Below are 19,757 nucleotides of genomic sequence, written 5' to 3'. Positions count from 1 at the left end.
GGGGTGTAGCACTGTCACTCCTAATGGAGTGATCTCTAATTGGAGCGCATTAGCTCTACAGGCTCTGGATAGTGTCAAAGGCAGACAGTAGGGCAAGATGCAACACAAGTCTAACACATCCTACCACTGCTGAGGTTTCACCAAAGCATGTTGAGCATCTCCACATATCAAGTGACTAAGAGTCAACAGTGTCCATGTGCAATAATATCACCATGTTGCACTTGTCTTCTTTTATATTCCAGACTCCCAGAGATCTAAAATGCTCTCTAATTTTCTCTCCTTTCATAGGGATTTTTGTAACTGCCATCAGAGCTCTGTGGACTCCGTCCCCCAGAGCCATGACTGTGGTGGTTTAAACATGGAGGTGAGAAGCAACTTCAAGGCCAAGGTAAGGTGTGTTCCCACTAATGACGACCATAAATGGCCACTGTCACCACTCAGCGAGACCCAGAACTTGATCTGTAACGGCCGCACATAAAGGGAAATCATCATCAATGAAAATGACATGTTATTAAGATCCGATTTTAGAGGGGCTATGGCTTTAGTATGATAGGTTAGCTATCTATAAAAGCTTTAAAGCCAAGCCCTGAATGGCATCAGTCCTGCTCCCCATCTTCCTGCAGCCTGTGCCAGAGACACATGCTAATAAGCTCACAACCTTTAATTAAGCAATATGTGTAAGTAGGCGGCCATTATAGCCTGATTTGTGAGCCACTTCATTACACTAAGCACCGGCTAGCAGACACATATTCAATACAAATCAAGCTGGCCCGAATATTATCCTGTTTAATGTGAGGCCAAAATTGATATTTTATCACTCGTCTTCAGACTGGTGACTTTAAGAATCTTCATATTTCATTGTGTTGAGGCAGTGAGGGACACTTGACAACTTGCATTCATTAGAAATGTTGCTGAAGTGTTTGCTGAGTTTATTAGGTCACAGATGGCTGATCAGTTCACATGCACTATTTATTATTTATCATTACTTGCATAGGGTTACAAAAATGATACACTATGAGCTACAGCTCAGCCATGTTTGTTTACTATTAGTCTGCCTAGTTAAGCTTTGGCTTGCAAATTTTTGATTTATGTAACTCTGCGAAGAATGTACATCCGTGTTTTCACTACTGAAAAAAGCAATATTAATAGAGTTACTTAGAGAGCAACAATGTCTACCATCAGACAGCTAATGGGAAAACTTACATCAGTTCAAGCTCCAGCTAGCTGTGTCTTTCTTTTGATATCATTGATTGTGGTGCAGTGCAAAGTTGGAGCCACATCCACTTCCTCCTACTGGCTCAACACGATGGGGCCCTAAAGGAGACAAAACATCTGATGAAACTGTGTAAATGTTAAGCAGGTAGGCTTACACAGGCAAAACAATCACATGTGTGATGAGGACACAGCGAAAAAACAATTTTTATGTGATAACAATAAGATTTATTTGTCTGTAAAAGCATCAATCAACACTTACGCCCAAACAGTTTTTTCCGCTTCCGTAGCTGGAGTAAAGCACCGGCACCTCTCATGTCTCCTGTCTCACTGGTAGAGCTCTTTCCTGGGCAGGACATCACTCTGGTTGCATCATTAACCCCCTCTACGTCGCCAATCACCTTCAGTAAAAGCCAAGCGTATGTTATAATCAGGCAGACAGCATGAATGGACAGGCAACAAAGAAGAATGAACAGCACAACAGTGATAAAAACTCAACTGTTTCAGGAGACCCTTGAGGGTATCAAGCATCTCAAAGTACAGGTTGAACCTAGATGACAATGACTGAGATTGGCAGGAGAACTGCTATTTTCCTCGAGGCCTCCAAGTAGTGTTGTCATGCATAGTCTCTTCTTCTGTCCCAGTACTTACAGTTAAGTTGGAAGAGAAGCAAAAATGGAGACTTTATATGACACACTACCTCTTGTCCCAGAGGGGAAATAGCTCTTACAACTCTGGGTTGACCTACTTATGTACAGAGATGGGAAAATACAACTAAAATATCACAGCTAGCCATTGTTGAATGATAAGGTAAACAAACAAAAAAAACATTAAAACTTTAACTTGACAGAATCCTAAGTAAAGTCAAAGAAACAACAGCAGCAGCATCAAGCAGTCAAACAAGTAAGGTGACACACTCTCTACTTTAAAGTTGAAAATGACACTGAAAGGGTTGCAAATAGCAAAAACATTAAGATGTTCTATATAAAACTAGTATAAACTGGCCAGATAATTACATGTAGTGTACTTTGGAGAAGTCCTGCTAAGCAGATATGGCTGCCAGGGAGGCATTAATCTCTTTCTGCAACATAGAGCAAATAGCCAAGGACATTCCCCTATCTTTCTGCCTTTACCAGTCTCTTGTTGCCACACACACCACATGAGGGAGAGACAGTGTGCACAGAGACAGACATAGCGCACTCACTTCCTGTCCAAATCAAATTCATATTTCTGACGGCTGCTGATGACCTAACGGCAAATGAAGCGTAGGTCCTCAGCTCCACAGCGGCAATCAAACATGCGGCAGAGTAATTACAAAACGAGAGGTTGGAGGGAGAATTGATGCAGTTTGTCAATTAATGTTGCTGCAAGCTGTATTTTCAAAAGGTTAACTTCTTCATATTTTCTGCTTGCTAAATTAGATCAATATTAGTATATAGAATGTAACGAATACAATGAAGAGTCACGGTCATGTGCAGTTGGATAGTGGACTGAGTCATTGATGGGCAATTTGTTCACTTTCCAGCTGTAAAAATCTACAATCTGTAAGGGAAATTTCCTCTGCTAATCATACCACAACACATTCACTCCTGCTGAATGTAGGAAAATTAAATGTAAAGCAGATAAAACCTTGCTATTAAATAAAATGCACAGCTTTTGTTTTTTGCAGCTAAGTGCATCCCCAAGAAAGAGAGGAAAAAAGCAACACCGAAATTGCAGAGAAAAGTGTTTTTATTTATACAAGTCGCAAGAGATGCTCACCATCAGCGCTTTTTCCGAGCCATAAATAATTTGCAGAGAGAGGTAATATTCAAGCTGGCAGAGCCTTAGTTGTGCATCTTTAATGGAAGTTTTACAGAAGCTGAGCCAGTTCTTGCATATGCTGCTGCCTCCCATATGGAGGAAAAGAGACAAAAGGAGCACAGTTGGCTTGTCCTATCTTTTTATAAGTCCATGGACACTTAAATGCTAGCCTCAGAGAAAAAGCGACACAGGGGGACATAAACCCACTGTGGTTTTAGGAGGGGAAGATAATGACTTTGCCTGCATTAATTTCTTCATCAGCCATCTTGTTTCTACAGACAGAGTGGTTATGAGTCGTTCTCTGAAGGTCCTGGATTATATGGATGCATTTCCATGTGTAATTTTGGCCCTAACAGTTGTTGTCAGCACTGCTTTTTGCGAGTTGGCAGCTGCGGAGCATCTGTTTATAGGTAATGAGCGTTTGAAAAGCTACACCTCACTTTACCTTTAATGTCTTTTATTGGAGCACACTGATGGGAACGTCGCTTCAACTTTTTGTATTGTTGTGAATCAGCAAGAAGATTTCTTCAACATGGTCAGTATTACTCACCTGCCTTGGGCAACTATGAGAGCACATGACGGATCATTAATATTAACTCACTTTAAACAGAAGTCAATATGCAAGTCCATAAAGACTCCCATTATCGTTATATTTTTTTACTACACATACAGAACTTTAGCTTCTCTCCTTTCAATCAAGGATGCAATGCAAGGAGAACTTTGAATCAACATAGCTGATTCAACAACAGCTGAATAAACAAGCTTCTCATGACTTTTGCTCAGCTTCTCACTCTCAATCAAATCAAACAGGACCCCACCCAGCAGTTTCATTCCTGCCAAACAGTGTCTTTGGCTCAGGGCACTTCTTCCAGGACTTGCTCTTCACTGTGTTCATTTAGACAAATTTTGGGTGTAAATGTGCAGCTATTATGCAAAGCTGCCAGTTCCTGGAGCTGTGGTCATGTTAGTCTATGGGTGGAACCCTGAAGTCCTTCAGGGCACTGCAGCGCAGTATGCTGCCTGCAAAAACAGAACTCTTTCAAGGAAATGAGCCATCCGTCAATCTTTCCTCAGTGAATGGAAACAGACTTCTAAAGTGGCAGGATTGGATGTTTAGTTAACTGGGAAAGAGAATGGAGTCACATTAACTGGACGTGCTAATTAAGGTGAAACATTTTTGTCACTGTTGGCATGATGATGGGTGATCTACTCCCACATTTTAAAACAGACAATACAAAGCACATGTCCTGAGATAGTATGTTTGCATTGCTCCAAAACGATTCATGCACCTTCCCTGCCTGGTAATAGTGCATCCACATCACCATAAGATATACTATCATTTGGATGATAGTGGATAAAGAAATGAGCCTGTAAAGGAAAACATATAAAGAAATTTGGAATAAAAAAATCTAAGAGCAGGATGGACTTTTTTTTCTTCTTGGTTTACTACGGTCATTGCATCTGATCCTAAATCTGACTTGTTTTTGATTCAATGTTTTTTTTAACAGTTTAGTTTTTGAAGTCATACCCATTTGGCTGTTTCTCTCTCCTCGAGGAGCTGTCGCCTCACATCTTGAGGCCAGTTTGTACACAGCACCCTCTCACAGTGTGTATATTACTGCTAGAATTATAGAAAGGACGAATAAAATCAGCTCAAGTGTTCCTCCAAGAGCAGAGGATGGCCTTTGGTGATTCCTTCATCATGTCCTATACATAAAACTAGCCTATATATTCAGGGGAGGATTAGTTTTTAAAATGTAAAGTGAAGGTTTGCTGCGAGGCGTAGAGGAACAGTATAGTGCTCTGTCGCCGGTGCTCCACATGGGTGTTATCACTCCTTGCTACCAACGGGTGAAAGAGAATGCCATGGGCATCTTTTGCTACAGAAGGTCTTTGGCTGTAAAGCTGCAAGGAAAAGACAACCAAGAAATATCTGTGTGTGTCTGAGAGAAGGAATAAGTGGAGTATGTGAGGTGATTTTCCAGGGATAGTGACACCTATCATTCGCAGAGTAGCTAATATAAAACTTACTTCCAGTTTAAAGAAAAGGGAGGTAGCAAGATAGCATTCTCACAGACAAAGGTTGTGAGTTTTGAGCTTATTAGTGTTGGGAATGTTTGACAGAATCTGTATGTGTGTGTTTGCAGACGGTGGGAGCTTTGAAGGTTTCACTTTTGCCCACAGAAAGAGAAGATCTGTGTACACATTTGTATGTGTGTGCGTGTGTGCATGTATGTCCGCACCATGCTTGGCGATGAACAATACCCCCAGATGTCTCATCTGCTATGCAGAAGTCTAGAGGCTACAAACACACACACACACAGACAGTGTGACACCAGTAATAGATATACCATGCAGTGTGTTTACTCACCTAAGCTCATCACCAGTCAAATTATGATTGAGAACCATTAGAATGCAACAGAGCCTCAGAGCTAATTGTTAGTGCATTAAACACCCTCCCTCATCACTGTGACATTCAAACTTCAAAATATTAATTTTGTTGGGATGATTCAGGTAGCTCAGGGAGCGACAGAATGATTGAGGACAGAATACATTCTTGTAATAGCGGCAGTTGCAACAAAGCGCTACTTTTGATTAGGCCGATCTGGTAATCATTCAAATACTCTGACCTCCCTCTCCTGTAGAATAAGGACGAGGATCTATACTTACACTGGGTGGCAAAGTGAGGTAGCACTATGTGTTATTTACTGTTTCCAATATCATTAGAATTCATGTTTTGGTATTTTAAAGAATGATATCCTGGATCTTGTACAGCAACAGCGGTTATGAGCTAAGGAAATAGCAAAGAGTTTATTTTACTAAAAGTTACTTGCATATTGGCATAAGTCGATATTTGTTTCTCAGGGCTCTGCATGCCTTAACCTTATGTTTGAAAATAATAAAAAAAATTCAAATTTAACTTGGCTAAAATCAGTTATTTACCCATTAAGTCCACATAAATATACTGTTGCCTTCCATTGCACTGAAATCAGAACAGCAGACTATTCACTGTATCCATTTCTTTCAGAGAAAGGTGAGTGTCTGAAGGTGGAAAGGTTTTCTAACCTCTAAACCACCTCTCTCCCACACTCTTTCCCTCATTCCTTTTGTCCTCGTCTTTCAGTTTCTCTAAATGTTCAACTTTAGTCTAAAGGCAGCATAAGACAACAGTGTGAGAAAAACAGTAACTTAATAGAACAAACTGGTCTTAAACCTAGCCCTCTATTTGCCTATTTGCCTTTAATTCCCTTATTTCTTTTAACAAAGGACGCAACTTCAGAGATAGCAGCCAGGAACGAACAGACTAATTGCAGTGAGAACAATCAGGACCTCATATATCTTTATTTCTATCTTACCTCAATAATTGTCCCATCTGGTTGTCGGAGGAAATGCCTGTATCTTTGTTTCAGCCCACTCAGGTACAAAGTGTAGATTATCACATGAGTGCTGGTCTCACTCTCTGGCAGTGCTGCACCCTCCCTGTGGGACTCATCACTGAGGCCTGCAGAGCCTGACAGGGGGTCCTCTGCTGTCCAGATATAGTCATAAACAGCCACCTGTTCAACAGCAGTTATTAAGAGAGAAATATGGTTGTACGTCAGGACTGTAAAACTCTTCCTTGCTTGTGTTCCTCAAAGTTTAGAGGAAGCCGTGACATCTCATGTTTTAAGTGGGCTGCTGAATAGCATTGGATTCACAAGTTATGCTTTAAGACAGACAAATCCATTTAAAAAAAGCAACATGGCTGCTCTTATGCTCGTATGAAACTGGGGCTATCAGATGAGTGCCACTGGTGTAAAGTACACGAGTCCTTTGGGGCCTGAACTGTAGCAGGTAAAGAGACAGGATGTGTTTGTGATTATATGAGCATTATAATCCAGATGGCTGGCTTGTTTATGACTCCTTCTCTGCATGTTCATGTGCGTGCGTCATGGGCTAACACACCTGTAATGTGCTGCCTTTCTGTATTAGGATGAGACATGGGAGCAAGCGGGGCGTGTAACACGTTATATAGGTCATGTAACTCGAAATCATCCATGTGTGAAGATCATGGAAGCTCCCACTCTCTATTAGAGCGTTTACTCTTGACGGCTTGAACGTCTAATCATGATAGATCTTTAACATAATTTCAACAAAAAGAGAACGCAGAAAATCTACATACGACACTCATTTAGATCAATTTCACACACAGCACGCAATTCTCCATATTTTACACATTCTTATATATTGTACATGTTTTCTCAAACTGTTAGTGGTAAAGACGTACAGTAATGACTCAGTGAATCACTTTTTTCAGCATCCCTGTGTTTGCATGTCTACACTTGCACTTAAAGTGCTATGCAGGGCCATAATTTAAGCATTAACTAAGAGCAACAGACTCACACTAGTGGAAAATACACACACAGAGAGTCATGAAGAGGAGGAAGTTTTTCAAGGTGACCCCCTAATTGGCTGTGTAATTATGATTCGTCTAAAAATACAGAAAAAAGAAAAAGGCAAACTCATTCGGCGGGCCATGAGTGGCAGGGTCAAGCTGAAGGAGAGGTTTAATTTGGTGCTATATCGATGTCACCCCCACACTTATAAACGGTTTGCCAAACACAACTCTAGGCACTTCACTGAGAAAACAGTGGGAGCCATTACCACACTTGTAATTAGAGCCGTAGCATGAAGTACAAAGCAGACAACCCTGTAAGTAGAAAGGACTTCATTGTCAAAGTGTCAAAGAGTCATGAAAGCATATAAAAAGAAGACTGAGAGAAGGAAGGTGTGTGTGTGTGTGCATCTGTGTGCAAGGTTAGGAGTGAATGCAAGGATGCATCTCTTCAACACTAATTTAGACTCTCATTAGTGAAATCGCCTCAGCTGTGCTTTGCCTCTAGCTTGGCCTCAGCCCACACTAGGCGAAAACTGATTACCTGAATTTCTTAAGTAATCAGCACCTCTGCAAGGCAGTAATCAGTCTGTTTGGATAACATGTGTGTGTTAATTCCCTATTTTTTTTTGCTTTTTGAGGAAAACACAGATCGGAGTGTGAGCAAATCAGATCCTCTCTTATGCAGCAGTTCTCAGTTTGGTGAGGATGCATAAAGAGAAGTCAAGTATTCAAAGTCATAATTGTGAGGAAAAAAACTCCTTGACTGGCCACAGTAGGTGTTACTATGGTCCTTTAATGGCGCCTCTCCAGTGGCTGTACAGTGGTGATAGAAACACCATGTATTCTGATTCTAAATTGTATGTCACTTTAGTTAAACACACCTGCTTGAATTATCCAATGTGGTGTGCATGTTTATGTATAGTAGCTTGCATGAAAATAGATTTTTTTTCATCCTATGTTAGCCATGCCACCATCCTACACCGATTAGCACATAAAATCCAGTTGACAAGACTAAACAAAAGGCTTGAAAAGGTGTTTGTTTGTTCATTTTGGGTGATGCCATTTCATGCAATGCACCATGGCTCTCAGGAAGCATCATAGCTAAGACACAAAAAGGAAAGAGCATTAGAGGGCCTGTCTGGTTTGCACTACTCTGTTCTGGTCTGTTGTGTTGCGTTATGGTGCTAGCCTGGCTTCTAGCCCTAGCCTGAGTGCTCTCTCCACTCTACCATTGTTCCATTTGATAGCACTAAGTGACTGATTTAGTTTCAATGCCTGCATGGAGCAGACAGGCCAGCTGTGGGTTAAGCAGATAGCATTCAAGTGAGCTAACCCAATTCAAACCCAATCAAGCCAGGATTTATCGTTGAGGTCTGTATTTAGAAATCTGATAGAGTCTGCATCAGTCCTTTGACTTGTATCAGGAGAGACGGGTCTTATTTCTTTTAGTGGAAGGCTATAAACAGTAAACCATGTTTTCTAGCAGGGACATAAATTTCAAGATTTGTAGACATTACCGCAAATGCACATTGGGAATGGGAGGGAGGGACAGGGGCACAGGAAGTGGGGATGGCACAGCTGCAGACATGGCTCCATGGTTCACAAATAAAGTCTGTCTGTCTTCCTGGGAGAAGATGTGATTTCACACTTTCTGAATCACACCTTACCACACATGAAAAAAGCAATCAGTCTTTAGAGAAAAGTGGTTGTTGAGAGGTTTCTTTCTGAAAAATACAGTGGGACTTGAAATAAAATTCTATTGATGTGCCAACCTGTCAATTTTCATTCAAGTGTCCCCAAACATAAGGTCTTGTATCTGATATCATGATGTTTTTGGGGTTTTTTGTTATTGTTTGAGGCCAAAAGATATGTGCTCCAGCCTCTGAGATAAATGAATACATTCTGAACATTATTTTGAATCGTATTTAAAGCATGACCCATATATATATACTTAAACTGGAATTTGAATATACAAGCCTCAGCTAAAAAGAGGTTGTGAGGAAGCCTTAAATAGTAATATTCCACTGGGTGACACCCTGGTCAAGAAATAGAACTGGTCCAGGCTGGGAAAGGTACAATATATTTGTATATTAATCTTTCATGTCCTTGACTGTCACATATATTAGCGTCTGACACATTTTTCTTTATTTTCTTGACATAACCGACATAAACATAGTGTCTAGAGCTGGCTATTAAAAGAAAAAAATCCTTCTATGGTGACTCCATCTGACATGTCCCTGCTGACAATCAAAACAGTTCCCAAACTTGACCTCAAGACCTTGTAGTAAACTTTGCCATTCTCCAGTGATCAAAACACTGTGTAAAAGTAAGAATCAGCCCCAAGGGCAAATAAGAAATCACTCACAGTCAAATAATGTGACTGTTAATCCACTTTTTTTTAACTCTGACCAGCGGATGGACCCATTACTGATTACTAAACACAAACTTGCATAGCCCACGGGAAAATATAGAGAATTCATATGTCATTAAGTATGGTAAATACGTGTGTCTGTCTAGATTTAAGTGTAAGACACTTGTTGGTACATATACTCTATGACGCACATTACTGTACTCTGTGCCTGTGTGAGACTGAAAGGAGGAGAGAAGGAGAAGTCTGCATGAGCAGGCAAACTGAGCCAAGCCAGGCTGGCTACTGTCCAGAACAGGAGCCTAAGGCATGGACACAAACAGCCTTGTCAGTCCTCCTGATCCCTTATTGATTGATCCAAACTAGATAGCCATAATTACTATTCATGCTCTCTTTCTTCCCTGGATCTGCCTTCTTCTGTGTACTTTTACCTCAAATTTTCACAGACTCCTTAAATATGACCATTGTCTCACCAATGGTCTTTCAGTCTCACTCCATGTGACATAAAAAAACAATCCAGCACATTTTTTTGGCACTTTATCATGTATGAAATGTGAGGGCACAAAATATTTCAGTTCGTTGGAATTTTCGAGACTCATTATTGAACATAACAGAGGTTGTGCTGCTATGTAGCCAGTGAAAATGCTACCACAGCGCTTTCTCTCCTCTCTTGTCTTACTTGCAGTCTCCTCCATTAAAGGCAGAAGTTACTGACCTACCCTCCCTCTACCACCTACATATTTTTGGCAGCTATTTGCCACCCTTCACAAATTCACATTTGCAGTGGAAGGGCAGGGGTTTTCTCCATTGACATGATCCTTTTGGTTTGTAGTTCTGTCCCACTTGGCTTTAATTTACAGTGGGAAAATAATTAGAATTTCACTTTTGCAAAGAGTGTAGTGAAAATGTAAACAATGCTCCCCTGCGGGCGGGTGCTTCATCACTTTGACAGGTGCATTTGAATTTGCCTGGGTGGCGGACAGGCTTGGTTATTTATGTGTCAGTCGCACATGGAAGCCCTGGCTGGGGCTGTAGTTGGGATTGGGACTATAGAAAAGTGAATGAAACTCAGTTGAGTGTGTTTGGATTTAGTAGAATACTGAAGTTTCTGGTTCAGAACTTGGAGGCTAGAACGGTGCTTTTGCTTCTGGCACTTAGGAATGGACAAGAGGCAGTGGAGCTAGTGTTATGGCTGAGAAAAGATTTATCATTGCAGTGAGGAGACATCTGGTGATGCAACCCATTTGCCATCATAAAACATAACTGAAAAAAAGGCTTGAAGAGAGATTTTGGTTGGGCATAAAATAGCAATCGAAGCTTACAAATTGTTGCTGAGTGATGAGATGGGAGTGGAGCTCTTTTGACTTTGAAACTTTAATTTAACACCTATGTTTTCTGGAAAAGTGAAATTGAAACATTCTATTGAGCCAACTGGACTGTGTGATTAGAAGAGCACCAAACTAAAACATGAAGTTGGTTGGATTTCAGGAATTGTGGTATACTTGCAGACAAGGCATTATAAGCATCACACAAATAGTGTTTCAATTTATTGTAGGTTTGAAAAACTGCAACAACTGAAAGATGGGAGGCTTGGTTTCTTTTTTTTTTGTAATTTAAATCAGCATGGTGTATTAAGTCTGGATCTTTGAACTATTTAGAACTATTTACGTGTTGAAGCACATAAGTAATTTGAAATCAGGTTCAAAGTCACCTGATATTTTGCTAAATTTAGGTTAATAGACTTTAATGTTGTTAGTTGGATTCCAGTTAATGCTGGCTGGAAATATTAAGCAGCAGCACAAGTAAACCAAGAAATTTTAAAAAGTATTTGAACTGTTCACGTAGTTGCTGGTGGGAAATTAATCAAGACCTGTTTATCAGATTAGGGTAGATTTACACACACATAAAGTGATTTGATAGTAATATCCTGAAATCTGGTGGCATGGAAACGATCAAACTGAGCAAATACCAGTTTTATTGCTTATGTAGTACCAAATGACCATGCTTAAAGATGCTATCATGGAGATTTAGTCTAAAATGATCACGATGGGGTTGTTAAGCCAATATTAGGCAATAATAATCTGGTATTTGCTTTATAGCTATACAGCTGCGTAATATATACACATGAACCAAGTGGTTAAGAGAATGGGAGGTTGGGTTAATGGCTTAACTAACAACATTATCAAACCATGTCTGGACACTACTATGTGTATTCAAAAAGATTGCAAACAATAAATTAATATTTAGTCTATTTTACAATATATTATGTTAGATCCACATTGTCACTTTACAGTGAAAAGATAACTGATATTACAATTTGACACAGTTGTTTCTGTTTATTTGAAACAAAAGACGTTCACAACAGGGAAATGCAGTAGACCCACTTGTATAGACCGCCAAAAGGAGCATCAGTGATTATTGTCAAGTGAAAGAACAGGTAGACGTAGTTGCTTCTTTTGTCCACTTACACACACAGACAGACACACTCACAAACAGTAACACATGCAAACACACACATACAACTATGCTCACAAACAGACAAAGCCTCACACAGTGAGGCAACGCATGCGTGCATCTCCAATGCCTGCGGGCACTTGAGGCTGTGCAGCAGGCAGTGGGGGAGGGAGGGGATGGAGAGTTGTGGGGTGATGGGAAGGTGGAGAGGGCTTTAGTGCATATGTGTGTGTATGTGTTTGTGGTGGTGGGTGTGAGTGCACTGAGGCTCTCTAAGCTATAGAGGGTCAATCCCTCCACTCCACTGTGACCATCATTATTTCTGTCAGACATTTCTTCAGTTCAAGATCTAGCTGCTGAGCACTGGGTTCATGCCACAGATACAGGCAGTACGAAGACACACAAACATACATGCCAACACAGGTTCATAGAACAACAACATCTAATATGGATTATGCACAACAATTTCAATTAATAGGCAGATATTACTAAGTAGAAATGTGCAAGTATTATTCTTCTGTCGTACTGCACTAATTCAATGACTCATTGCCATGAATCATGCACATGTACAGAGAATAATAGCCAGTCACTAGAAAATTGCAATCGGTTAATCTTTACATAAACAAAAAAGTTTTGTTTTTTTTCACCACAAATCATTTGCCAGAAAAAGCAACCGATCACTTTTTATACATATTACACAGCTCTAATTAATGTAGAACAACTCAAAATCATTAGAATCAGCCTCACTATGGGAACACAGCTCTCAGTTTCTGTAGCAATGTTCACACTATCTGCGACTCCTAATAAAACGACAGATATCAAATGCTTGCATCTGTGGCTAACGTTAGCAGGCACAGAAAAAAACAAGCTTCCTTGGATCTTACTAGCATCTGTAATTCTCCCCTTTGGGAGGAGGCAAACCACCTTCCTGTTCCACACTTTTTGGAACAGTCTGTCCACTGAATGGAGAGATATCAAGCTTACAGTTATAACCCTCATAGAACGAAGCTCCCATTAAGACAGTAAAGGAGCTCACCACAAATGTCAAAGTAACCGAGGGTGACTGAAAAAGTATGTGTAAGATAATTTCTGAATTTCAGAATGTTATTATTTACACTACGTGCTGCAGAAACAAAGTAACCCTGTTTGTGGAACATTAACTAACTAATGCACTACTGCCTGCCACTATACATGGCTACACACTGAGTCTATGCAACACACACGCATAAAAACCCAAGATAGGCTGCAGTACATTGCACATGGCTGGGAACAGACCAAACTTCAAAGCATAAAAGACCGCTGACATGCATGCATGGATAAGCCAAGCAATGTCAGCCATTAGAATAGAAATAGATATGCTATTATTGTAAAATTGGCCAATATGTGGACAGTCGGCAGATATAATTGGAGCAGCTTGAAAATGGCATGGATGCACACTGTCTGCGTTGGGCCTGATTTGGCTGAAGCAAAGGTCTATGTCTGGTTAAACGCACCACTGGACAAGACAGGCCACCCATTCATATTTGCATGGAGGGGCACATATATCTGCATGCACTGACACACACACAGTGATAAAATGGCTTGTATGCTACAGTAGCTTTCACCCACCGTCCTCTCATTATTCTGCTTCTCAAGCAAAGATCACAGTCTATAAATAGCTCAGCATGAACAGTCATAGTTAAGGTGCAACAATAAACTCCTTCCAAAAGTAGCACATCCTAGACTGGACTTCGAGAAAAGATAAACAAGCAAGAGTAGCTGTTTTTACAGTCAGAATAGACCAGATGACTTTAAAAGAGATTATGAAATGAGATAGCATCTCTGAGTGCCTGAGATAATCCAGAAAATAAGATATGCATAATTCTCTGTTACTAATCTCCTTTGCAGAAAGCCTACGCCCGACCTACAGTAAACAACTCAGATAGCAGCTTCTTTTTCTTTTATATCATTTCTGAGTCACTCTAGGCCCTAAACAGAGCACTTTTCAAGGTTTGTTCTGGGGTATGCTGAAGTTTACTCTCAACTTGAACTACTAAAGGAAAATAAGTCAGCTCAACATTTAAACACTTCTTATTTTCTTGTCTCCCAAATCTTTTGATTGTCACATATTAATTAAGTTTATTTAAGAATGATCTCAGAGGTGATTAACATTTTGAACAGAATCCATATGCAAAAATGGAACTTCAAACCTGTCACAGTGTGTTCATGCTGTAAGCCAGATTCACACAAGTACACTGCAGCATGTGCACGCACTGGCAATAAACCGCCATGAATATGTGATCCTTAAATGTATTAATACCTAAGCCAAACCAATCACATCACCAATACTTTCCACTAAACTGATTCAGTATTTGTGTCATGCCTCCTCCAGCTAATCCTTTTGTGGTGGGAAAACATATTTCTCTCACTCCTAACTGGATGGAGCACATATCTCGAGATGTCATGTTCACTTCTCAAAATTTCATGACACCTGGATTCATATTAAGATGCTGCAGACAGATGCCAAAGTTGAGCATTGCCTTTGATATCCAGAATTTGACTTTGGAGTAGCTTCAACCTAATCAAGCCTTGGAGGCTGGAGGTGATAAGTATCCAAGCCAATAACCAGAATGAGTGCTGGGAGTCAGCGGTTAGGCTGCACACGCGTGCTCCCTCACACAGACTATAAATGTGCATGTTCATAGACACACACACACACTATGTTGTCTCTTTAAGGTTATAAGTAAAATCCTTATGGAAAAAAAAAACACCTAAGTATCTATCGCTCCTCAGGATTTCATGTGGGGCTGTTAAGTCACGACACCTGTCACAGTCAACAGGACTTCTGCATCCCCTGGAGGCCATAGGAAGCTGCCAAGGTCAAACTCTTTAGAGGAAAGGAAGAGGGTGAGGGGAAAAGAAGTGACTAACGATGGACAGTCACAAAGAATCAGATCTGTCACATTCAAGCAATAGAACCGCTGTGGAGCCAGAGGCTGTATTTGCATGTTTGCATGAGTGTAAGTTACATACAGCATTACCCCCGTCTGCATGTTAGGTATAAATGTCAGCATGTGTGGCAAATGCTCTTTAACAATTCTTCAGCCAACGCAAACAACTCATTTTCCCTCCAATAATGACAACTTATTGTATCATGGATGAGTTTAAAGGTTTGGTTAAATCACAGTCCACTCAGCCTGCACAGATCTGGGCCAGGTGGTTTGGTTGCTAATACTGATATTTGTTGTCCTCAATTGTGCTCTGTGTTTTATAAATCTTTTTCACTTCTCAACAGTCTAATTTGTTGCCTTCTGTGTTGCATTATGGGATGGCAAGGGAATTAGAAAGGACTTCTAAGGACTTGGCCCAATGCAGAGAAATGGAGTGAAAAAGGAAAAATTAAGTGGTGAAAATCTGGTGTCAATTTAACCTCGTCCAGCTGCACATGTTTTGACAGCTGACAGGCGAAGCTTCACATTATGAAGAAATTATAGGAAAAAGCTCTTCCCCACTAATGGATTCATAATTGTCCAAAATAGTCAAACTCTGTGTTTCCAAACAGTATCAAAGCACTTTAACTCAATATGTTTGTGTGACACAGAGGTTGAATATATGATAGGCTGCCAACCAAAGATACTTCCGTGTTTAGACTAATTCTCTTTTTCCCTCTCTTATTCCCTCCCTATTGACAGAGAAGCCTGCCCAGGCCTAGGCATTGGTAGATAATGATATCCTCTCCCTAGATTAATTGTAAGGGACACATTAAGCAATGGAGCTGACACTCCCTGTAATTAAACCATTCACACCGACTAGTTCATACTAGAACATTTTCTCCTTTCTCTCTACTTGCACAGCTGGAGCAGCTGGCCTCTCTTGCGTTTCTTTAGAAACGCAGAGTGTTTGTGAGCAAAGGGAGTTTACATACCAAATGAAAGAGCCCATATTGTTTTGAGATTTCTAATTTCAGTTCAGATTTTTACAATAATGGGTCTGTAATGAGCAAAAAAAAAAAAAAAACTTTTGCTCGAGAATACAGTGCTAAGCAGAAAAATATGCAGAATGATTCTTTGTTTAACGTGTCCCTAACAGGCCACAAGGACAGCAATATACAAATATGTTCCATGATGATTTCATTAAATACAATCTTCTACATATAGGATATTGAGAAGGTTAGTGAACTGTACCTCCTGTGGGAGATATTAAAGAAAATTCACACTCTGGCACAGCTGGCACGAAGGCTACAATCTTTGACTGGCGGAAAAACACAGAAAACATGTCTGAGATGTAGAAGAAGTTGTGCAAATGACTGTATCGACTGATTCAGAAATGAGTCAGGGTTTTCTAAGAAATTAAGAGAAGAGAGCCAAACAGATATCTGCCATTCACAGATGATTGGAATCCCGGCTCATCAAAGCAAATTTAAAGTGACAATACTTTGTGTCTGGTATATTAGATTTCTATGTGAACATTTTTATCGTTTAATATCATGACAAACCATAAGCAGGATACGCTATAAGAGATGCTGACCTCCAGTTTTTACTGGATGAGGGTTAGATGTTAGACAAATCTTTTTAGGAAAAATATCAGGTATATTCTTCATGTAAAGTTAGTACAAAAAGTGATTAAATATTTAAAGTTTGCTCAGAAAATGATCAAATTAAGTCTATTATTGACATTTTGATTGATGCTTAAATCACACCTGTTACAATAATCCTGATCCCCTGGTTCAAAATTCAAATGGTTTCCCAAAGCTATAAATCATGGGGGTAACAAAATACAGACCAACACAGCAAAAAGAGTGCCACTGAAACATTTTAGCAAGCTCACCACAGTGCTCACATATAATGCACGCAGCGCAGTGGATTCTACTCGATAATTTCATTGACGCTTACAGTTTCATTGCAGACATTTCAATAAATTAAATTATGTTGGAACAAACTTGTCTACATACAACCAGAAGGTTGATTTGAGACTTTGCCAACTTGATTTCAATCGTAAATCCCTTTCCTGTTCATGTTCAGCTAATTAGAGGTGGTAGTTTGATACCCAGGCTCCTGTGTTATGTCTCGGTGCTCTAAAGTAGCCAAGGTGTGGAGTGCAGCTAAGGTTTAATAACACTTTACAAGTGCAGTCTTTTACACCTAGGTTTTGAGTTTATTTAGCTTAAAAAGGCTTTATTAACTGCAAAGTGGATTTTTCTCTGCTGGTGTCCCCAGTTTGCATTGTCATATTTTATATTTGTGTCCCTAGAATTCTATGTGTGAATTGAAAACGAGGTGAATGTTTTTGATCTTTATCTGTATTTTCATCCCTTCTTTTTTAACTACTGTGCACTGCTTTCACACTTAACTGCCCAGCCAAGTCCATGACCTTTTCAGAAACACAGGCATGTAGCCTTTGCAGTCATATCTCATATTGAGCTCCCTCGTGCTCTGAGTGTGGACGCTATGCTTGCTGCTGTGTCCCTCCTGTCCTTGCCTGACTGCTTGTTATCGCCCCGGGCTTTTGGGGCCCTGAGCACTGTCCACTAAAAAAAAAAACAGAAAAATAAAAAAGGCATTCACTGTAATTGAAGAAGCCACTCAAATGTGCACATGCAGACAAACAGAAAGGTTTGCAGGAACTTACTAAACCTCACACATACAAAATGTGCATGATGGAATACTCATATGTACAGACATGCAAAGTGAATGCACACCATGTGCACATGAACTGGTTTACTGCCACACAAAAAATGCATGTGCTCCCATACATACACACGTGCGCACATACACACACACTGGCCACATTGCTGGAAGTAATTGGGGGTTGGGAGGACTATGCCCACTCTATGGTTACCCCCTCTGACTCTAAAGAAAGACCTCTGAAACACTCAGCTCTGTTGCTGTTATGGGTTCCTGTTCATGAACTGAAGGTTCTATTGTTATGTGACAGCGGTTCCTGTGTATCCTGTCATGGCCTACTGATTCCTGTGTCCACCTTCCTCTCCAAAGCTTCTTCCTTCAATACTTGAGTTTAGATTTGTATTTTTAAGGTGGGTTATACTCCATTTACTGTACTAGTGTTTTTGCATAGCACAAGATTTATAATCCAGATAAAGTGCTGGGTTAATGCACGTGGTTCAGTTTTTGCTGAAATTATTTGTTGTAGTTTACAGAGTGCAAATTTCATGACGTTGATTCCTTGCGTAATGTGGAACAGGTCAAATTATAACAAGTATGCTGGAGAAAAAGTGTGTCCTCGAGGAAGTGCTGTTGGAGTACATGACAAATGTATGTTCTGTATCCACCTTAATTTGTCTGAGGGGTAAGTGTTTTTCTCAGTTAACTTTTGCAGTAAGATTAAATCTCATTTATCAATACTTTTTTTTTTTGTAATTTGGTAATTTGCAGGATAATTACTAATTCTTCTTTAAGATCAGTTGCTGGTGACATGCATTGTCTGTGGAACAGAGAACACAACATGTATGATTAACAGCCGGTCTCCCAGATGCAGGTTGTCATTACCACTCCAATCTGTGCTGTTTGACTCTCAACAGGTTCCCTCCCCACCAACCACGCTGCACTTGCAAAGCACCTTGGGTGTTCCCAAACTCGCCCGCTGGTTACCCATTACCTAGACATACAGTGACAAACGGCGCAAACGAACGCAAATGTTGATGCAATCAGGTTGAGAAAACATCTCCAGGGCCACCACACACAAACCCTTTCTCCCCTCTCTCCGTTCTTCCTCACTCCTCTTAATCTCTCCCTCTCTCCTTCAATTATCAGAATGTCACCACCGCCACTGGGAAGCATTCCTTTTGGTGAATTAACGCAGATAGGGCTTTGCGGCAGGTAAGCTGGTACTATACTCTGTCATTGTCATAGCGGTGGCTCCAACAAAACAGTTTGCATACCTGCTTAAGTATTACAGAAATGAACACCTCCCTTCCAGGTACAGTAATCAAGGGGGTGACAGGAGACAATTAATTAGGTCCATCTGCATCACTGCCTTTACATAATTAATGGGGCTCATTACCAAACTGCTAGTATGATGTGAAGCATGCTAGCCCACTTACTAGCTCAGAGCAAGTATAGTTGTAAAGTCACAGGGAAAGTGAAGACTTTCCTGTTCTATTTTAGCAGTTTTTTTATAAATTTGTCTTTAGTGGAGTAAACTGCACTGTTAACTGTAGTTTCAGATCCAAATTTGTAAGCTTAAAAGCAATTAAACACATCAGATGGAAACTAAACACAATTACAAACGTTATTTTTGTTTCTTTTCAATTTCAGGACAACTCTGCCAACTAAATCAATACCAGATCATCAGCAATACAGACCACATTTAATTTATTATTTATTTAATGTTTGTGAAAAACTCTCTCTGCTGTGATCCAGAAACTCAGTCTGTTCGCCCCTTCTTCACAAAAAAATCTAATTTAAAAGCACAGAGGTAGAAAGGTCCTCAACTTATTCATCCTCTTTGCTTGGTCAGTAAGCTCTGCTGCTGACATCTTAACCTGTGGGTAATGTCTAAACCTCAGAGCAACCTAAATGATCATATGGCGTGGAGGAATCTTTG

At 40.2% G+C, this 19,757-nt stretch overlaps 1 protein-coding gene across 1 annotated transcript in view; it reads right to left on the bottom strand.

Moving 5' to 3' along the window:
• Window positions 1-1,013: 1,013 nt before the first annotated feature.
• The window catches only part of ofcc1 (orofacial cleft 1 candidate 1), a 71,188-nt gene continuing 52,444 nt past the window's right edge, over window positions 1,014-19,757 (bottom strand). Inside the window, exons 21-23 of the mRNA XM_072378776.1 lie at window positions 6,372-6,572; window positions 1,475-1,613; window positions 1,014-1,314 (exon numbers count right to left, since the gene is read on the bottom strand). Of these exons, the coding sequence (XP_072234877.1) occupies window positions 1,244-1,314; window positions 1,475-1,613; window positions 6,372-6,572 (411 nt within the window). The 3' untranslated portion in view covers window positions 1,014-1,243. The remainder of the gene's footprint in view (window positions 1,315-1,474; window positions 1,614-6,371; window positions 6,573-19,757) is intronic.

The sequence above is a fragment of the Leuresthes tenuis genome, unplaced genomic scaffold (genome assembly GCF_036924035.1).
Source record: "Leuresthes tenuis unplaced genomic scaffold, fLeuTen1.0.hap1 SCAF_24, whole genome shotgun sequence".
In the NCBI taxonomy this organism is placed as follows: Eukaryota; Metazoa; Chordata; class Actinopteri; order Atheriniformes; family Atherinopsidae; genus Leuresthes; species Leuresthes tenuis.
The sequence above is the reverse complement of the archived record's forward strand: the minus strand, read 5'-3'. Positions and strand labels throughout refer to the sequence as shown.